A 20,139-nucleotide genomic window follows, 5' to 3' on the forward strand; every position below is an offset into this window, starting at 1 on the left:
AAGATTTAGGAGGACCTTGTTAGTTGCCTCAGCAAAGTTGCCAAGGATTAAGGAGAATGAAATATATACTTGTCCCTAATGGTGAAGATTAAGGCACATTGGTGAGGCAGAGAAAGGCGCATGAGCACCACCAACAGGTACTTTAGCCAAGTCTATCCAGCCCCTTTCACAAAACCAAAATTCACTTTTATTCAAGGTTAAAAAATAAAAAAGAATGAAAAGAAAAACATTGCTCAGTTACAAAAGCTAGCAGAAAAACATCATTCAGGGACAAAAAATGGTAACATGCTGATCACTTCACCAGCTTCAGTCTCAATTCTGTTATAAACCCATTTTCTATTACAGCGACACGCTGGTCCACATTTGTTCGAATTGCATTTAGGGCACGGATAGAAGCAACCCAGGCAGTTCTTCTCCAGGCAGTCACACAAATCCATGTTATTACAAAGCAGCCTGCCATGTTTGTCATACTTCTTCATAGTTCTGTTAGAGAAAAAACAGTGACCCACAGAAAATATTTCAAACACACTCAATGACTGAAATAAGCTAATGAGGAAGAATCTACACAGGAGCAAGTACTTTCTTCTGAACACTCTTGCAACATAGTGAAATGCCAATATAAGATTCTGCTAATAATAGACAGTTATTAAATGTTAAGTAATGTGTGCCACAAAAATAAGTCAGTCAATCTTCTGTTAAACCAAACAGAGAAAGTCTATTTACTCTGCTAAACATGCACATTTTAACAAGGCTATGAAAATATTTGTTTTTTAATTTTGTGTATATTGAGTAAACATCTCAACTTCAAAAGACACACAATAAATCAAATATACCATCTTACTTGTGTTTATAAAAAAAATCTTGGTTCATCTTTGCCATACGCTCTTTCTTCCTCTGCTCTCTAGTTTCAGGGTTGAAGTCAGCTACTTGAGGTCCTGGGTTTTGAAATGCTAAGCATTTTAGTTGCCGCTCTATTTGTTGCTATGAATGAACAAAGGAAAGACTATAAACACCAAAGCTAGCTAGAATTTTTTTATTTACTGCCATATGTTTGCTAGTTTACTACAACAATTAATAATCTTCATAATAAAAATATAAAAGGACACAGTGATTGGCACGTAAGGCAAAAACCCGACCTACCGTAGCAATAGTCCCATTTAAAAACAGTTCATCCATCTATTAACTTTTTAGCCAATTATGCCCAAGGCCCATTTTGTCAGCTAACAGAGGAGGGCAAAGCCAGGGATCTCCAATTTTATGCAGGTGTGAATGCAGAGAAAGGAGGTGGATAAGCATGACATTACAGCCCCTAGGCTTGAAAACTCAACCTGCAACGTTCACACTGCTATTTTTAGTGTGCTAGATCAAGCCCCACTAGTGCAAGTCTCTCTGTCAGCCCTGGGAGGCTCTCTCCCAGCTGCAGTGTAGACATACCCAGAGAGCTCAGGTTGTAGTACCTCACCACAAAAATTGGTTGGTTTTCTCTTGGTTTTTGAAAAATTATCACCGTGGGCAGAAACACTCCCTTCTTGTAAAGGCCTAGCTAGAGTGAATTCGAGAACAGGAAAGAAGGAGCTCAGCACTTGTGGTGTTCACTTTCTGTCAGAGAGACTGGACCACATCATAAATGCCATGTAAGAAAGCAGACATTGCATATTCTAAAATATTTTGCAGTTAAATACTGTTGCCCTTATGTGTTTTCTTTTGAATCAGAACAAGTTTCAAAACAGAAGTTCTAACAGAAATAGAGTTGCTGAAAGATTGTTTGATTTCTGCCTCTCAGTAGTACACCCTTTCAAACTTTCATAGCCCATTCACAATGCTGCCTGGGGCCTTTCTGCCCTGTCCCTTGTTTATGTCTATGTTGCACAATCCCTACCAACTACCCTGGTCCAGGCCTTCATCTGTGTTGCATTAGCTCTTCTCCAAATTCTCCCCAGTGAACCTAATTTTGCATTCTTCAAGTTACAGTTTATTAGACCATTCTTCCAATATGAATATATATCTCAACATCTGAAAAAAACCTTAATAAGGATATTGCATCATTTTCAATTATTCTGAATATTCAAGGAAAGCATTATTTCAACATTATACAATAAAATGAAGGTCCATAAAAGTACACAATGTGCCTTTAAGGAAGTAATTCAATAGCCTACAATGTAAAAGAAAATACTATCTCTGTCCTAATCTCAGCTGGATCATTCCTTCTGTTCTCTTACCCGCCTCTGTTCCCTCAGCCCCCATGGCCCATCTCTCCAAGAAGAATCTGGGGGCAAGGAGAAGGTATGGAAGATCATTAGTGCTGGAAAAAACAACTTGCAGGACTGAAGTATATAAGAAAGGCAAGGAGGAGCCAAAGCAAACAATTCATAGAGATTGACAGTACTTTAGCAGGATTATTTTATTGTATTTTTGCTGGAAATCTGGATCTACAATCATATTAAACTGTTTAGGGGGTTTAAAAAAATGGGCCTTCTCCAATATCCTACAACGTGGTTTGTCATTTTCACCTGTATAATGCAATTGCGAGTGAGCATAAAATGTTACCAGTCAGAAGAGTAGCATTTTACATCCACTTTTCACTTACTATACACATGATGTAGTAAATGATGATACAAGGTGCAAGCTGGTAATATTTGTTTGGGATTCTCAAGATTTCTGTAAAAGTAGATTACCAGTATTTTATTTATAAATTGATCTTATCTTCTCATATATAAATTGATGTGTGCTCCCAGGGGAGGGTTCCTGTCACTCCACACTGGTGGTAGCAATGGGAGTTTAAGCAGATTCTCCGTTCTTGTGGCACATGTCCAATAGCCAACTGAAGGTCTTTTATTTGCAAGCTGGCTGACATCAAGTACTGAAAATTAAAGCCACTGGCCTTCTGATAAGCAGTGGGACAACCTCATCAGCTGGCCACATGTAGACATTTACATTTTGTGGGTAGAAATTGGGTTTTACTCTTAAAATGCAGTCCCTACTCATAGGTTACAAACATTCCAACTGGAAGCAAATAATAGACAACAATGGAGGCTGAAATGACAAATACAATGAATTCCTTCCAGAGCTAAGGGTAAAATTAATTACAAAGATTAGTTTCTCTTCAGAGGACTGTCCCACTTCCTTCGTTCTCCCTTGCTAGAACTATGAATGGCTCTAAACACTCTGTTAAGTACCTGTGCACGTACTGCTGTCATTTCACTATTTGCCTTTACTTGTATTTGCACATTTGCTCCAGCCCCTGATCAGTAACACAGTACTTCAGAAGTCATACCAGTTGCTTCTGTGCTATTTGACAATCTTCATCAGGAGTGGCATATGCTTCTGCAGGTTCCTCACGGGCAGAATTGCTTTTCTCAGTACAGCTTTCTTCTAAATGATCACTCATTTCAAGACACTAAAAAAAGGAAACATCAAAAACTGAACACTTTAAAGAGATATATACAGGTGTGAGAACCACAGACTTATTACAGAGAGCTAGTCAAACTTTTAAATTGACCAGCTGGTATCCATCTCAGACCTTCAAAGGTTCTGGACCCACATTGCTTGCTGAAAAAAAAATGTGTCAGTGTCTGATTCTATTTTAGAAATGTTATTAAAATTGTGAAAAAACAAATATAAAATCTAGAAATATATCACCAAAGGTAAGCTATTATTAATAAACTAACTAAAAATAAAACATTGCCAAATCAAAATCAAATAAAGATCAAATCAACAAATCAAACAAGGTAGGCTAAATAGTGGATTGGAGTTAGATCATCAAATAAATATAAAAATAACTGATCCTCGTATAAATGCTAAGGAGGCTGAGAATGTGGCTGTGCAGCTGGGTATATATCCCAACTAAGGAATTTTACCATGGTCAATCAAGTGAGTAATTTGAATCTAGTTAAAAAGCCTAATATTGAAAGTAAACTATTACCTAATGTCTGAACCTCAATCTCAGAGCTATTACAGTGCCAGTTTCCTTTTAGACTTCATTTCTCATGTGGAACTAACCCTTTCCTTCCTTGTCCCCAACGCTGATATTATAATACAAACCTTTAACAGAACACTCTCCATAAGTGGAAATGTAACAACTCTTATGTACTAGAAATTGCAGGTGACAATCTAAAGTCTCTCAAGACTTTTAAATACAGAGCACACTGTAATGAGTGTCTTTATCAGAAAATATTTAGGGCTGTTTAAATCTGGAGAACTTTTCTTTGTGGTGTTTTCCCCATGTGGGTTTTCTGGATGTGCATGCACAGAGCGACACTTTCACTTCCACACCCTAAAAATAAAGAAAATAAAAAGGCTAAGACCTCTCCCACTTAATAAAAGCAAAAGACAAAAAACAGAAAAAGGAAAAATTAGATATTTAAAATGTTCACAAACTCTTCAGCTCTCTGTCTTCTGGATTCTCACTGAGCAGGAGTGCAAACAGTGTTCTGCTGGGAAAACACTTCTCACTAACAGAACTTCTTTGGGTGCTGGCAGAGACCAGTCAAAGGCTGAGCTGGCCTGTTTGTTGATGCTGCTCTCCCCAAAGTGATCAGTCCTGAAGATTCTGGAATGACAGTCTACCTCTGATGCCTTGTTGACACTCCTCCCACCCCAAAACAAACAAACAAATCCCACAGGTGTCAGCCTTACCCTTAATTCACACCATTTACAGTGTTGATCATTCTGCCTTGAAGCTTTCCTTCCAAGGTCTTTAGACAAATCAGATGCAAAGCCTACCTTGGTGCTATGCAACTTGATCCAAACAACTTTGTATTGGGTTACTGTTAGTAAGCATCAACTTGGAAAAGTTCTGCTTAAGCCAGCAATTTAAAAATATTTTGTATTTTCCATATTACAGACTGTTGGCCTGTGACCCTCCCCCAAAATATCAAAAATTCAGGCATATAAGACCACTATTGAGGAAACTGGCAAGGTCTTATCTGGATTCAATGTCTCAAAAGGACATTATGGAAACAGGAAAATTCATTATAAACCCTCTATAAAAACAACAAGTGGAAAACACCCCGACACAACAAAAATGAATTACTCAACAGTCCATCAGCAAAAAATAAATTCAAATTTACAGTAAATGTCATCAACTCCACTTTTTCCTCGTCTAATCTCAAAACAGGCAATTGTTCTTATTCTTTTGGATACAAAGCAATTACTGCAATCTTCCTATTTTGGAATTGGGCTAGAGGTGAGACAATTCATCTTCTAAAATCTAATCTTTGATACAGAAAAGTTGCTGTAAAGCTCATCAAGATAGAATCCATTTAAAATAAGGAATTTTAAATGCTATGTAAGGTTTGTTACCCATACAAGCTAGTCAACGTATATAGGGTATATATGAGGAACCGTAATTGTAGTACATTAGTTTTAGCCTAAATTTTGGCCAAACTTTTCAAACTTGGGTGCCTGAAGTTAGATACCTAAATCAATGTTTAAGTGCATAAATAAATGGTCAGAAGTTCAGAGGTGCTGAGCACCCAGCAGCTCTTAATTAAATTTTATTATAAATTATTTGTTATTTCTATTTTATCTCATTAACTAAATATGGCTGTAAGTGCTTGATTTTTAGGCACCAACATTTGAACAGTTTGACCCTAGTTCCTTTTCCTTTTATTTACTGAATAATTTACTGAGATGACTACTTTGCAGGGCAAGCATAATATTCCTCCAAAGATCCTTAGGCCATTGTTCTGGGCGTACATTTTTTAAATGATTCCTGAACTGTCAATGGTCATTTACATTTTTGCTATCTGAAATGTTTAAGACGGACCCTGTTTATGCAACTGCATAAGTGATCACATAATTCTGCAATCTTTTGAAATTACAGGTGAATTGAGCTCCACAGCTGAACCTTCCACTTAAAATCATAAAAAGTCTGTAGCTCAATATGATTGTGAAGAAAACCTTCAAGATGTGAATCAGGTGCTACAGATGTAGTGCCTTCTGCATGAATCTGTAAAGACAGCCAGAAACAATAACTTTGAAAGAAGATTCCATTTCATTACAATGGGGTGTTGATTCTGAAGCCCAGTGACCACAGTTTAAATGACAACACTTGTTAACTATTTCCTGCTAATCTTTAAAGCAGACGTATCAAGCTAATGTGCTCATCCATTGTTGCCAGAAGTAGTGGCAGACTTTGGGGCAGAATAGAGTGGCAACTAGCTGAAGAGATGAGGAACAAGGAATTCAAACCCCTCTCCCAAATTTAACGTAATCTCCCTTGAGCCCAAAAGGAGGAAAGTAAGAAGAGATACTGCAAAGGAAATGTATCAAAAGCCTCAGTTGCCTCCTGGATGCCAAAAAACAAAACTGCTTCCCATATATTCCTCTGTGTCAAAAGACCCAAGTGTCCCTTCTCTATTTGTAAAACCTCTGACTTCTTCTCCGATTACTTGTACAATGCAGTTAAGCATTGCAATACCAAAATGTGCAGCACATTGAAATTTGGGGGCATAATAAAATTCAGTATCAACTTAATATAAATAAATAACATCAGGGCATATTGTACTGGTTGGACAACTGCTGAACAGGTGATGAGGAAGAGAGAACTTGGAGGCAGTACTGCATAATTCCAGGATCCCAGCTGCATAATTCCAGTGTCTCTGCTGGATGATTTTAATAAATACTCAAGTCTTGTTTCATCTTTTGCTATTCAGGAGCAGGAATGTTACAGTGCAGCAATGCTGCATATTTTCAAGTGCAAAATGATGATCTCCAGACACTCCAACACATTTTGGGTAAATCATGACATTAAGACATCAAAGAAAACCATTTTAAGGAATTGTCACTAACCCATTGAAACAGTAAATTACTCTCTGGAATATAAAAACACATACCAACATTTTCACAAAGCAAATAAGAGCCATCAATGATATGCAACAGATGTGGAGAATATATGTACAGATCGTTAACTTAACTTGCCATTAGGTGTCACTGTTGTTCTACACAGGTAATATAAGGTCATGGTCAACCAATTTTTTAAAAGCTTTCACTGTGTAAGCAAATTAACTGGTACGGGTGCTATAGTTTGTCATATTTTATGGACCTCCAAAAGATGTGTCGCAATAATATATGTCGCATTTCTATCATTCCAGACAGCAGCATAACAATTCACCAATGTACTGGAGGCTCTAAATGACAGGTGAGGTGAAAACTCTGCCTGTTAAACGCACACTTTTTCATTTTACACTATTTTTGCTTATACTTGGAGTCTGCTTTTATGTTTAACATAAAAAACACATCACTCCCTCTGCTAATAAAACAACTGTGGACTCACTCACAAAATCAGCCAACCAACACACTCACTCACTTCTTCATTGCTCACTGTCACACAGCTCTCCCCCAGAAGGATAAAGGGAGACAGAATTGCATGTGACAGATGCTGGTTTTGCCACTTAATGCACCTTTGGAAAGTGCTTAGAAACCAGGGTGATGGGCGCAGTATAAGAATCTGAATACAATAGAATCACTCATGTGACACACACAGCTTGCACTCAGCATTCATTATTCCCCATCAAACACCCATTAATTCCTTTACCCCCTGCCTGCTGGGGAGCATCTCATTGCTCTCCCCAGTCTGCTGGGGATCTCTCTGCCCCTCACTTCCCCATAGGGGCATCTCCAAGGGCCTCCTCCATGTGAGGCTCTTACAGCCTTCCCCATCTGCTCGTGGATCTGCCGGACTGCCCCACACTTGGGGTCTCTGACACTTTGACATGGAGGGTTTTTAAGTCCTTTATTTGGGTCTCTCCAGTCATTTCCTCCTGGTGGTGGACAGTGTCTCAGGTTTCCCCAAATCCTGCTGCAATGGTCTCTCTGTGGGGTGGTTGTCTTCACACTACTTAAGCCCCTCCCCTTCAGGAATCTCTCTTGGGACCCTTGCGGGGAGGAGAGGGGCACTGCTCTCTAATTTACCTGCCTCATTTTCCTCCTATAAGTGACTGCAGAGACAAAGGGAGCTGAAAGAACCAGCAAAGAAGGTGGACGCCTTCAGCATCTCTGCTTATAGCATCCCCTGCAGGGCAAGAGGAAGAAGTTGAGGCATAACAGCAAAAGCGCTAGAGAAGGTGCCTTGCAGTGAGGTGAAAGGGAGATGAGAAGAACAACAAAAGGAGCTGCTCCTTAGCCAGACCTCTAACTCAGCGGTTCTAATCTCAACCTTTTCCATAACAGGACATTCTTTTCCCTCCCTCAGGACAGCCCTCCAGTCTAGCCAGGCGTCCAAGCAGCATTAATGTCTCTTTAGATTTCCGTTTTGAAATCTGTGTGTACAAGGAAAGCAGTCAGTTCTAGTCCATCTCCTCCTATGCTACCTCCCTCTCAAAACACTGACTTTGCATACAACTTGATGAGAATAAGTATTTTATTGTTGTGAACATGCATTTCTCAATGTTACTAGACAATGTGACCTCTGTAAAGGATATAATATTTGCTAACAAACATAGACGTAAGACAGTGCTAACTGACTGAAGACAGGATGGGAGAAGTAATATAAAGAGACTTGGAGATGTTGTCAAGGAGACAGATGTTTCTGGTCAGAAAGAGCAATGCATCAGGAAATGTTTGAAGTTGGAAGGCATAACATTCATTTATGATTTTTATAAAGGAAAATGTTCCTCATTGTTATTTCAAGGGTTTATTATTGTTACTTGTTATTCATGGGTCTTGCAGCCTGTGCTGTCTAAATACTTCAGCTGGTAGAAGATATGGTGAGCAGAGTTCTTAATAGTTACAGGCTGCTTGTTATCTTCACAGTGAAAGTACATATCAATTCTAATTTACTTTTACATAATTACAAGATTTTTAATAATATTAGGCCACTCCTTTAGAGTCACCTTGGTGTAAACGCGCTGAATTTAGCCTAAAATATTTAAGTCTGATCACTCCTTTCATTGGACCAGTACAGAGGAGGTACTCCTCACAGATCTACCCCCATCCCCCATAAAAGATAGATTGGGCTAAGCTATTTCTGTAGTACCATCTTCCTCCTGGCCCCAAACCTGCAGAGAGCTCTGTGGGCCCAGGAATCAGCAGCTGATGTTGTGACACATATATCACACATCTCTAAACTCTACAGGAAATTGAACATAAATTTAATTCAGCATGAGAATGAATGAATTTTTCTTTGCACTTGGAAATGCTTTATGTGAATGTGAGGGGGGATGGTGTTCTGGAGGTGAGCCACCATTTAGTGGTTCCCTGGCAGCAGAGTTCCAAATGGAGCTGGGCTTCCTGAGAGCAGGAGGGGACTCCAGAGCCAGCATGGAAGCAGAACACATATGCAGGAATAGCCCCTGCCTCCTGAGGTTCTGCCAGTATCCTAGAGAATCCATAAGATGTAGAGACAGAACAATGGCCCATTCTGTGGGAAGAGTCGGGAAAGCAACCTTCACTAGGGTGGCCAGATGTCCCAATTTTATAGGGACAGTCTCGATTTTTGAGTCTTTTTCTTATATAGGCTCCTATTACCTCCCACCCCAGTCTGGATTTTTCACATTTGCTGTCTGGTTACCCTAACCCTCACCATCCACCAACAGAACAACAAGGCAGACTCTCTGCAACAGAGTGGAGATTTTGTCCCCCACACATCCTTTCCTTGTTATTTCTTGCATAACAGGAAGTGATAGGCCTTTTCATTGGGTTTGAATTCTGCAAGATGATCTGTATAATCATTATTTTCATTCTGGACTTCATCTAACAAATAGGAAAGGCGTGCTAAATTCTTCCTATGAAAAACTGCAGTTTGAAAGGTTATATCAGTTATTGAGGAAAAAAGAGTTTTCCAAAATTTTAAATTGTACTTACCAACCAAACAGCCTGGCATACAGAAGAAAGATTATTCTAGGTTTACTGCTGCACAAGTGCTCTGATAGTGAGATCCTGACATCAGCCAGAGCGATTGAAACAGAAGACTAAGCATCAAAATAATGGTCCCAGGAGGACAGCGCTGAAGACAATGCCAGGTAAAAGTCCTAAAGGACCTCATCCTCACCTCATTATTTACAGTCCTTGGCATACAACACATAAAACTGAGAAATCCATTTAAACTTGGATGTGATTCTTCATTTCTTGTGTGCATTATCTTCTTTATAGTATACACACATCACGCAAAACTCTTTTAGGCCTTTTTTTAAACTGAAAAGTAACCATTAAGACCACAATAATTTTTACACTTTTTAAAAAAAAGGTTGCAATAAAGAAAACAACATGGTAATAATAGGACAATATCTTACTACACTAAATAAGTCACATAAAACATCTTACAAACTAACAGCCACCTCTTGCAGCTTAAAGTCATCAGTTAAGTAAATAGACTTTCCCCAAATCTCTAAAATGTTGCAACTCTGTCACACTTTCATTGTTTGCCTTTGATTTGTAGTTTAGTTTGCAATAAGACCAAAAGTAACAATTCACACTGATTTTGACACTTTGGGGAATTTTTCAAATTTCCAGTATATTAAGATCATCGATGACTTTTCCTATCGCTTTTCCCTGTCACTGTGAGAGAACAAGTTTAAAATGACCAAAAACCCATAAATTTTAGATATTGGCAATAAGTCAGTGTACTGGCATCATGCTAAATTCTCCTCTGTGGTGTGCAAACAAATAGTTCTGGTAAGTCCAGCACAAATCTTGGAATCTTCATTAGCTCAATCCATGCCCTCTTTAAGATATTTGCTACAGCTCAGCCTTAGAGCAAGTTAATTTAACCCATTGTAAGTTCTTGGTTATATTATTTTCCTTTCCTCTGACCATTATTAAAATTAAATGCTGACATAAAATTTAGAGGAAACAGTTTACCAAACGGATTTAAAAGATAGTGTGTGGATAGTCGTCATGTATTGCATTCAGGTTCCTTTGTCTTGAAAAATAAACCACAAATCTCTCTAGGGGAAAAATTATAAAATCTCTGAGGCGCTCCTGACTGTAATTTAATCCTTTCTACAATAGCAGGAGAGAAAAAGAATTACAATGGGAACCTATTGGTTTTATTCTCTCATTTTTCACAATACATCGCAAGCTGCCTGAAGCTGAAAATGAAGGTTTCTCTGTGGATGTATAGTAAGGAGAAACAATGGTTATCATGTCTATTAGAGCAACAATTAAAACTGAATTTAGTGTTTTATGTGTAAAACCTCAAATTGATCATTTTCCTCTAGGTCAGCCTCTTCCACTCCATTATTACTAAGTACACAGTGCTGGTCAGCACACGAGTCTTAACTTTTTGCATGACTGTGAGTGATCATGAATTATGACATGTGAATCATGCTAAGTAGCAACCTGCAATCCACTGAAAATAACACAAGTACTTTCTTTGTGTCTGAGTCAGCCTGTAGGTACGGGTGCACATGTATACAAATTAAAATCCTAGGTGAAATCCTAGCCCCATTGAGGCCAGAATCCCTACCCCCATGCAAGAGCATGTGGGATTATGAACATGTCTTGCACAATGTGATACAGATGTCCATAATAATAAAGAAAAAGAGAAGAAAGTACAAAAAATATTTAATATATAAGCAGCTATATTTCTCAATACCAAGTTTTTTAAACTTCTTGGCTTTCCTCCAACAGTCACAGGACTGCTTTTCTCCACTCCCATCAACCTATTTCCAGACCCTCAGTCTCACTCTCCACCCTATGACACCCCATGTCGCCTGGATCTTTGAACAAGGCTTAGGCTTTCAGGTAACTCAGACAGGATGAGAAGGCAACTTCCCTTTCTTGTTGGCTAGTGCTGGCACAGCCTGTCAAAATGCTCCAAGGCCTTCTGTTGGCCAGATCACTGGCCTAGTTCCCTACCCTCTTGGATGACCCAGGGTCTAACCAGTCTTGTTGGGGCCATTTCAGCAACAGTAGGTGGGAGTTTTGCAGGCTCACTAACTACCAAGCTAAGTTAAAGGATACAGGACACCCTCTTCTATTTTATTTTATTTAGAGCTATAATCTAAATATCATTCTGATGTGAAGCTAGATTGCTCCACCTCACTCATCCTGTTTATGCATGTAGGTATGACATTTAAAAGATAAACATTGCACTGGGATAGGGTGACCATCCATCCCATTTTTAACATTACAGTCCTGTATTCAAGCCCTCTTGCAGGTGTCATGCCCCCCACCCTTATTTTTTGTTTGTTTTTAAATGGGCAAATTGTCCCATATTTTCTGCTCCTCCTGCTGGTCAGTCAGCACAGCCCCAGCCGTGCCTTGTCTGCAGCTGGCAGGTGAGTGCGGGTAGGTAGTGGCTCATAAGGGAGAGCACATGCTGGCCTCAGGCCGGGTGGAGAGGCAGGAAGAGGCCATATCAGGTAGGAGGAGAGACAGCCTGGGGGGGGGGTGGGGAGAGAGGGGTATGGGTGAAACCTAAAGCAGGAGTTCCCCATGGAGATCCATAAGCCCTTTCCGGGGGGTCACTGTGCACTGATGCTGAAACCCAGAGCCTGAGCCCCAGCATCCCCCATGGGGCTGAAGCCCCAATCCCCAGCTCCTGCCACGGGGCTGAAGCCAGGAGAGGCAGGGCTGAATCCCAGATCCTCAGTGCTCCCCATGGGGCAGAAGCCCTCCAAGACCCCTGACAAGAGTTGGGGGGCACTGGGGATGTTGCCCCCCCAAACTGCAATGCAAGTGCATGGCTGTCCTGGGGGCAAATCCGCAGTCCCCCACACACACTTTCTCTAACCACCCCGTGGCCAGCTCAGAGACAGGAATCTGGAACCCAGCAGTGCAGGGCAGCTGCTCCTCTGGCTGGTGCCTCCTCTCCTGCTGCTGGTGCAGGGGATTGAAGCTGCTCCTCAGCTCCCAGCCTCTTTTTCCTCTTACAACTGATAAGAGCTGCAGTGGTGGGGGACACAGCTCCATGGCTGGCAGAGTCCACAGGGAACAGGGACCACAGGGAACCCTTCTGACACACAGCCTCTAGCTATCCCCTCCCTGCACCCTGAGCTATCCCCCTGCCCACACACAGCCCCCAGCTATCCCCTCCCTGCACCCTGAGCTGTTTTCAAACATTTTGAGCTGAGACCCACCTTTGAGTTATAATTTTTGGTTGCACTCCCCCACCACAACCAAGACAGGCTGGGTGGCCTGCTGAGGTGAGTCAAGGGGTGTAGGTGGCACTCCCTCCCCAAACCTGTCATATGAAGCTAGCTTGAGCCTCGCTGGCCTCTGCCCCAAGAATAGAAGTCATACTAGGCCTATGCCTGAAGCTCCTCTTTCCCTGCTGGGCCCTGGAATTTTTATAGCCTGTGGGTGGGGGAGAGGGCTACTGCATAGTTCTGATTGATTGCTGTTGACTCACTTGAATATGAGCAATTTTACCAGGTGTCCTGTATTCAGCATAGGCAAATATGGTTACCCTACACTGGGAGGACTTTATTCTGCAGGTACATGGAACTATCTAATTTCACTTTGAGTTTGCCTCAGTTTCCCCCAGTACAAACACCCTCCCCAATAAAATTAAATAGAAATAAAAAATAACTTGGCTGTGGACCTGAAACACACTCATTGTTTCTGCTGCCTGGTTGTTCTTAGATAAAGCAACAGGACACAACTGACTGGTGTTTGGCCAATTAATGCCACTGGTGCAGCTGAGGTGTACTTTAATCAGCATTGCTGAATAGTCTGCACCACAGCATTCCAGAGCAATTACAAAATGGGCATTGGAAGAAACTAAAGAGCAGTTTTTAATGTTTAAAGTTAGTTTGTAAGGTTCTTTCTTCATTATCAAATAATCCACTGAGCTTTTATTATAGGATGTGAAAAATATAAGATGGAAACACTGTATGGAATGTTAAACTAAAGTCTCTGTTTTCTAATCTATCCCTCCTCTTGTCCTCACCCCTGCTGCTCTAATTCCTCTCTCTGATATTTCTGACTCTTAAGTCTTTCCTCCCAAATTAATGATACTCATTATGGAGAAAGAAGAGGAGAAAAAAACTCTAGCTCCTGTAGAGCCATGGGACAATTTTAATGAGTCTGATTTCAAAAACAAGAGAGCCTGTAAATGACTTGTTGGAAACCTAGTGCAAAAAAATCCTTTATACCCATATACTATTAATTCTGCTTTTAAAAAAATCAACAGAACATGAGGACATTTTGTTCTTCCTGAAGGAACAAGACTTACAAGCAGATCTGCACGTCACAAATCTCATAACATTATTTTAGCCTCTCTTCCACTGAGACATAAGAGAGCCAGTAAGAGACACTGTTTATCCCCTGCCATCACTATCTTTAACAACAGCCACAAACATCTTGTTTTTCCCTTTTCATCAGATTCAGCCCTTCTGATGTAGTCTCGAGACGCATGACTAGCCTTTGCATTATGCACCATGTGAATACACTTTAGTTTAAAACAAAAACTATCTAAAATATTTCTGATCAGCTGATTAATGTTCCAATGAGATTAGAAAATGCAATTCCAAGAGTTACACAAGAGTTACTGAAGCAATACAAGCACAGAAGTGCAAGACTTGCACTGAGACAATAATACTGTGGCACTGTGTACAGCCACTTCTCTGGTGGCTTCAAGGGCTGGCATAGAATTTAATTTTTCATTTAAAAAATTAAACTGCTAAACATCAGGGTTGCAAATAAATTTTCTGAATAAGCACCAATAGTGTGAGTCTGTAAACAGACAGATTGAATCAAAAGTACCAAGATTGCTATGAATGCACCATTTATTTCAATGACATGTTGAATCTGAAACCCAAAGATAAGTTCCATGTGAAAAATGTTAACTATTTCTCTGCTGATCATTTTGGTAGAAACTCCTTTGGGATGGGTAGTAGATTTTGAGTAGGGTAACATGCCAGAATTTTTCTAAATGATCCTGGGGGGAAATTATGGATAAGATGGTCCCTTCCTTACTCATACCTGGACTCCTACAATCTCTTGCTCTGACACACCCCCTCTATAACTTTCCTCTTTCTCTCATCCCAACACCTACAATTATACCTAATTAAACTGAATTTCAGAAGGTATCAGAAAGCAGTTTAAAAATCATGCAGAGCATATATATGCTATACCTAGGAGTGGATGTGTGTGATGCAGAAAAATTGTCTATGATTTAATGTTATTAAGACCTGGGACATGTAAATATAAAGTAGTTGTTTTGATTGTTTAAATTTCTAATTTTAGAGTACATTTTGATAACTGTTACTGACAAATTAAACACTTATTGGCACAAGCTTGACTGACCTGAAAGAGTTCTGTATTAATGATCCATGTTTAGAGAAAATTCTTCTCCAGAATAGTGGAATAGATTTGATCCTGAAGTGAAGACAAGTCACAACCATGTTTTAGCAGTTTTCATGACTTCTGCAATAAATCAAAGCTCCAATAAAGTTAATCAACATGATGTGGTCCCATGTTCTCTGCACCCTGAGCTGTCTGGGATTAGCAACAGTGGTATGATTGCTTTGTAACTGGTAACAAGCATGGTATATTTTATAGTATAGATGGGACCAACATCTTGCCCTTCCTCTATGGATCCCTCTACTTCAATTACTCACTACTCCATTCTCCTCATAACCACTCTCATGCTCCTGCTCTCTTCCCTTTTGGATGTCTTCTTTCTTCTGCAGTCTTTCACTCTTAGTGGCCTTGGCACCCTCCTTCTGACTTTCTTCCTGGACTCAATTCCGTTGGGTCTTTGTTCTCCTCGATCTCAATCTCTGTCTCTCTGCCCTTTTCAGGTCCCTTTCTCAATAAATATCCCATTTCTTTTCTCCTTTAGGGAATTGCGCTCCTTTCTCCCCACTACTTTTCCTTCTTGTGTCCTCAACCACCTACTATTTGGCACACAAAGACCTCAAATACCTATCTGTCCCCTTGCAGTCCACAGACATGCATACACACACAAATACATACTGCCTTGCCCCATCTGCCTCTGCAACCTGCATCCCCAGGTGGCTCCTCCTTGGCACACACTCAGCCAGTCAAGAGCTGTCTCTTCTGTTCATCTCTCTTTGAACTGAGAACAGGGAGAGGAGGTAACCAGCATGGTAAACAGAAGAGCCTGCTCTTATGGCTGTAGTGAGGGAGAGGCAACTGCCCAGCAACCCATGTTCGTAGGAGGCTAGAAGAGTAGATATTTATTATTGTAAAGGCTGCTTGCTTTAACCAAATGCTGTGAGGAGTAAAAAGAAAGATAACACTCCCTACTTCCTTTCTGTGGTAAAAAGCTGAATTTCCCCAACTTTCAGCTGTAAACAACCCCTTCCCCACACAGCATCCTGCTCCCTCTATACCTACAGCCCCCTCCAGATGCACGATACTCATAACCTTTTTCACACTCCAGTACCTACAGTCTCTCCACTCACACTGTGATGCCAACAATTTATTCCTTCTCTTACAACCTTGGGGGCTGGAAAGGTGCAAATTAATTGCTGGGCGGGGGGATGGGCAGGTGTGTGTGTATGTGGGGGGAAATACAGAATTAATTAATTGATTAGAGTTTTGGAAGAAGCTGGAAGCTCCACATCACCAGGCCATCAGTGCAAGCGCCTGAAGCAGGGGCCAGAATCAATTTCTTCTATAAATGTGGGAAAGATCCATGCAATTACTGGGGGTAAGCAGCGGGGGTTCAAAGATCAAAAACCAAAACACACCATGGAACCTTTTTTGAAAATCTCATGCTGTTCATGGTCTGACTCATGAATTTTGCACCTTTGGGACTGGTGATCCTGTAACGCTGTGTTATAATTGGGTCCCCTGGCATAGTAGGATGCATAGTAAGGCAGGGACAGTGGCTGGTAGGGGAGCCCAGGCCCTCCTATTCCATCAGGCTCCAACCCAGAGCCTTTTGAGGGCAATCAATGATCTGACAGCCAGGGGCACTTAAGGCTGCCCTCCCTGGGCCACTTCCTACCACCTCCCTGCAATTGTCCTAAGGGTAAGATAGTGTGAAGAGTGTCCATTCACCAAAAGGGGCCTTCCAGCAGCTGTGCAACCTGGGAGCTTCCTTTCTCTCAGGATGGCAACTGCCTTCTCCTGTGGTGTGGGCCTCCCTCTTGGGCCAGATCAGGCTTAGAGCTTTCCCCTACCGGGGTAGTCCAAACAAAACAAAGGGAATTAACACAACCCAGAATTCGTATGAGAGGGATTGGGGAATGCTTCCCTATCAGACTCTCTCTGTAGCAGGACTTCCCTTCCCTTCCCTCAGGGAAGGACCTTTGGACAGTTGTAACAAATTCTGCTGTTCCTTCAGATCTCCTTTGCTGGAGTTACAGGGTCTGCTTTCTTTCCTGGTTTACCACCAAGTGAGCTGTTCTCCTGCCTTTTAACTCCTCCTCCAGCTAGTGCTAGTGCCTAGTATGGGGTTTGTACACCACACCACATCTTCCTTCCTCCTTCTTTTCCCCATTCTCCTCCTCCCATTCTCTTAGGTCTCCTCACTTTCTCCTGCAGTTCCTCTCACTTTCTTCCCCAGTCTCCCCTCGCCCCTTGAATCCGGTTCCTCATGCTTCTCCCCCATCATGCCCCTCTTCTGCCCTCCCTCCCCTAATATACCTTCTCTTCTGAGCCTCACATATCTCTCTCCTTGTAGTACCTGCTGTTCACTTCCGACCTCAGCTCCTCCTTCCTGCCCCCATGGCCACTTCACCTTTAGCACACCCACAGCAGCCCTTCTCTGACTCTGCCCTCCGGAGACAGTCCCCTGCTGCCGGAGACACTGAGAAGGAAGTAGCAGCACAGTAACCTATGTTTGCAAGACAGCATAGTAGTAAATCTGAGAAATGTACTTGGGGCAAGGAGCTGAGTTTGGGACAACTGTGAAGAGCACATGGGGAGGCAAGGACAAGCCTTATCTCACACCTTGCATCATGATAGCTACAATTTGTCCTCACAGCTCACCACCTACGACCTCCCCCATCACAGCCCAGCACCTATAAGTGCTTCTCTCAGTGGAGCTACGCAATTATGCCAGCTGAAGTCCTTGACCTCTTTTCCTACCCAAAACCTATCCTTTCCGTTCATTCCCGTTATCTACAATCTCTTCTCTCCACACCTTGCCATCTACAACCTCCCGTCCTCATCCATCTCCCACACACATACACACTGACAGCTATATGTACCTCAACACCTACATACACCCTGCGATTTTCTCGCCAAACCCCATGATTTCCTAGTCCTGAATACTTCACACTAAAGTCACTTTCAGCACCAAGCTGCCAGTCAGCAACCTTCCCTTCACCTCCACCATGCTCCAGCCAGCCACAGTCTCCACGCAGTAACAGCAACTTCTCCAAGTCACTTCTCTTCCCTGGCTGCATCATCTATTTTCCTGTTCTGAGCCTTTACTCTTCATAGTCACTCCCCCCTACTTGTCACCCTACTACTGTTGGCCACTGAGTCTGGGGGGGGGCCACTAGCAGTGCGAGAGAGTACATTCTGGTTGGGCTCCCTCTCAACCTCTTACTTCCCTGGCACTTCCTAGTAGAGATGTGTGGTTTGCTGAAAATTCAAAAAAAAAAAGTTGAGTAAAAATAAAATAACTTTGCATCAAACCATAAACATTTGTTAAAAAAAATGGTGAATTAATATATATATATTTATTTGCAAAAATCACTTTGTGGATCAAACAAAATAGTTCATTTGACTTGAAACAAAATGTTTCTTTTTGATTTTGAATTAAAAAAACTTAAAAAAAAATTAACTAAAATTAAAGAAAATTTTAAAATGAAAATTCATTTCAACCTGAAAAATTGAAATGTTTCATTCAGAAAATGAGAACCAAAACATTTTGGTTTTTTTAGGGTTTTTGTTTGTTTTGGCTTTGGGTTTTGTTTGTTTGTTTGTTTTTTTACTGAAACAATTCTGCAAAATTGACACATTTGCAAAATGTTTTGGAGTCACCAATCTATATTTGTTGCCGGAAAAAGAGCTTTGGTCAAAAATTTTCACCCAGCTCCACTTCCTACTCTAAGGCAGCTTGCCAATGAATGGCCTGTGCCAGTCAAAGCTTGGCATTCCCACCTCCCTTAACTAATTGCTGCTGCTGCAGCCTACAAGGAGCACACAATTCTTCATGCTGGGCCTGGCAAAAAAGCACTCTGAGAGAGAGACAGCCTCCATATAGGTGAATGCAGTAAAATGTGTTTTGTAGACTTCATTCTCACAGAAAACTGAATGTAAAGTGTGGTGATGGGTCATTATTTTTCTATTCTAAAACATATGTATCATAACACATATCTTTTTCCATAAAGAGAATTGATACACTGATTGTGATGTTTTGTTTTCTCTAATGCACCTAACATTAATTGGGCTTTAGCTGAACTGAAATGAGAACAACTGTAATAAATGAGGAAATAATAAATACTACAAACTATATATGTGTTATTGACATGCCTTCAGAAAGATAACAGAGGAAATTTATACCAATTTCTTTTTACATATTGATTGCTGCTTCTCTCTTGACCGGAAGAGACCAAAGAGATTAGTTCCATGATGACTTGTCTTGCTGCAAACTAAGGGCAAGCTAACATCAAAAGAGACTTACACCAAGCAGGCTGAAGTCGTTTTTCTTGACAGCTCAAGTATGAGAGAGATCTGACATTAACTGTGGATCAGCCTCTAATGTTTATAAACAATTATATTTTTAAATCAATTGTCTTAGTTCTGGTCCAATTTTAGCATGCCTGAGTCCATAATGGAATGTAATTGAGGCTCTCTTTCTCTCATAGAAGATTTTGCCTATGATAGCAGGCTGAAAGGGCAGGGCTAGTACTAGAGATACCATGTTGTTATTTTAATCTTTGAACAAATCTAAGTAATTCTCTCTCTGCTATTCTGCCTCTACAGTTATTTCAAACAGAATTACCTGGAAAAGGGATACGTTCTTAGACATGTTTTCAACTATCTAGTCTCAGCACAGCAAGAAGCGATATGAAGAGGTAAAAGATTCGCCTTCCTTTTCTTTGAGTGGCTGCCAACAGTAAGAACCAAGTAATTCCGTGTTTTCTTCCTGCTATTTAGTCTCAGGCTTGAAAAGAGACGTACAATATGGTATAAACCCTAGGAAAATCAATCACTATATTGTTGCTGTAAGGACACAAATGGTATGTTATTAAAGAAGCACACAATTAATCAATAGTGATTTTGAAATATTTTCTTATTTACAATTGCTTTTGTAAATATGTACAG

At 40.8% G+C, this 20,139-nt stretch overlaps 1 protein-coding gene across 1 annotated transcript; it reads right to left on the minus strand.

Annotated features, from left to right (window-relative positions):
• Nucleotides 1-260: 260 nt before the first annotated feature.
• Nucleotides 261-6,589, minus strand: ARL14EPL (ADP ribosylation factor like GTPase 14 effector protein like). Its single transcript, XM_030565952.1, has 4 exons — nucleotides 6,509-6,589; nucleotides 3,275-3,397; nucleotides 842-981; nucleotides 261-483 (listed from the first exon to the last, which is right to left on the minus strand). The coding sequence occupies exons 1-4, from the start codon at nucleotides 6,587-6,589 to the stop codon at nucleotides 261-263; spliced, it is 567 nt and encodes a 188-aa protein (XP_030421812.1).
• Between the last annotated feature and the right edge of the window lie 13,550 nt (nucleotides 6,590-20,139).

The sequence above is a fragment of the Gopherus evgoodei genome, chromosome 6 (genome assembly GCF_007399415.2).
Source record: "Gopherus evgoodei ecotype Sinaloan lineage chromosome 6, rGopEvg1_v1.p, whole genome shotgun sequence".
NCBI lineage: Eukaryota > Metazoa > Chordata > Testudines > Testudinidae > Gopherus > Gopherus evgoodei.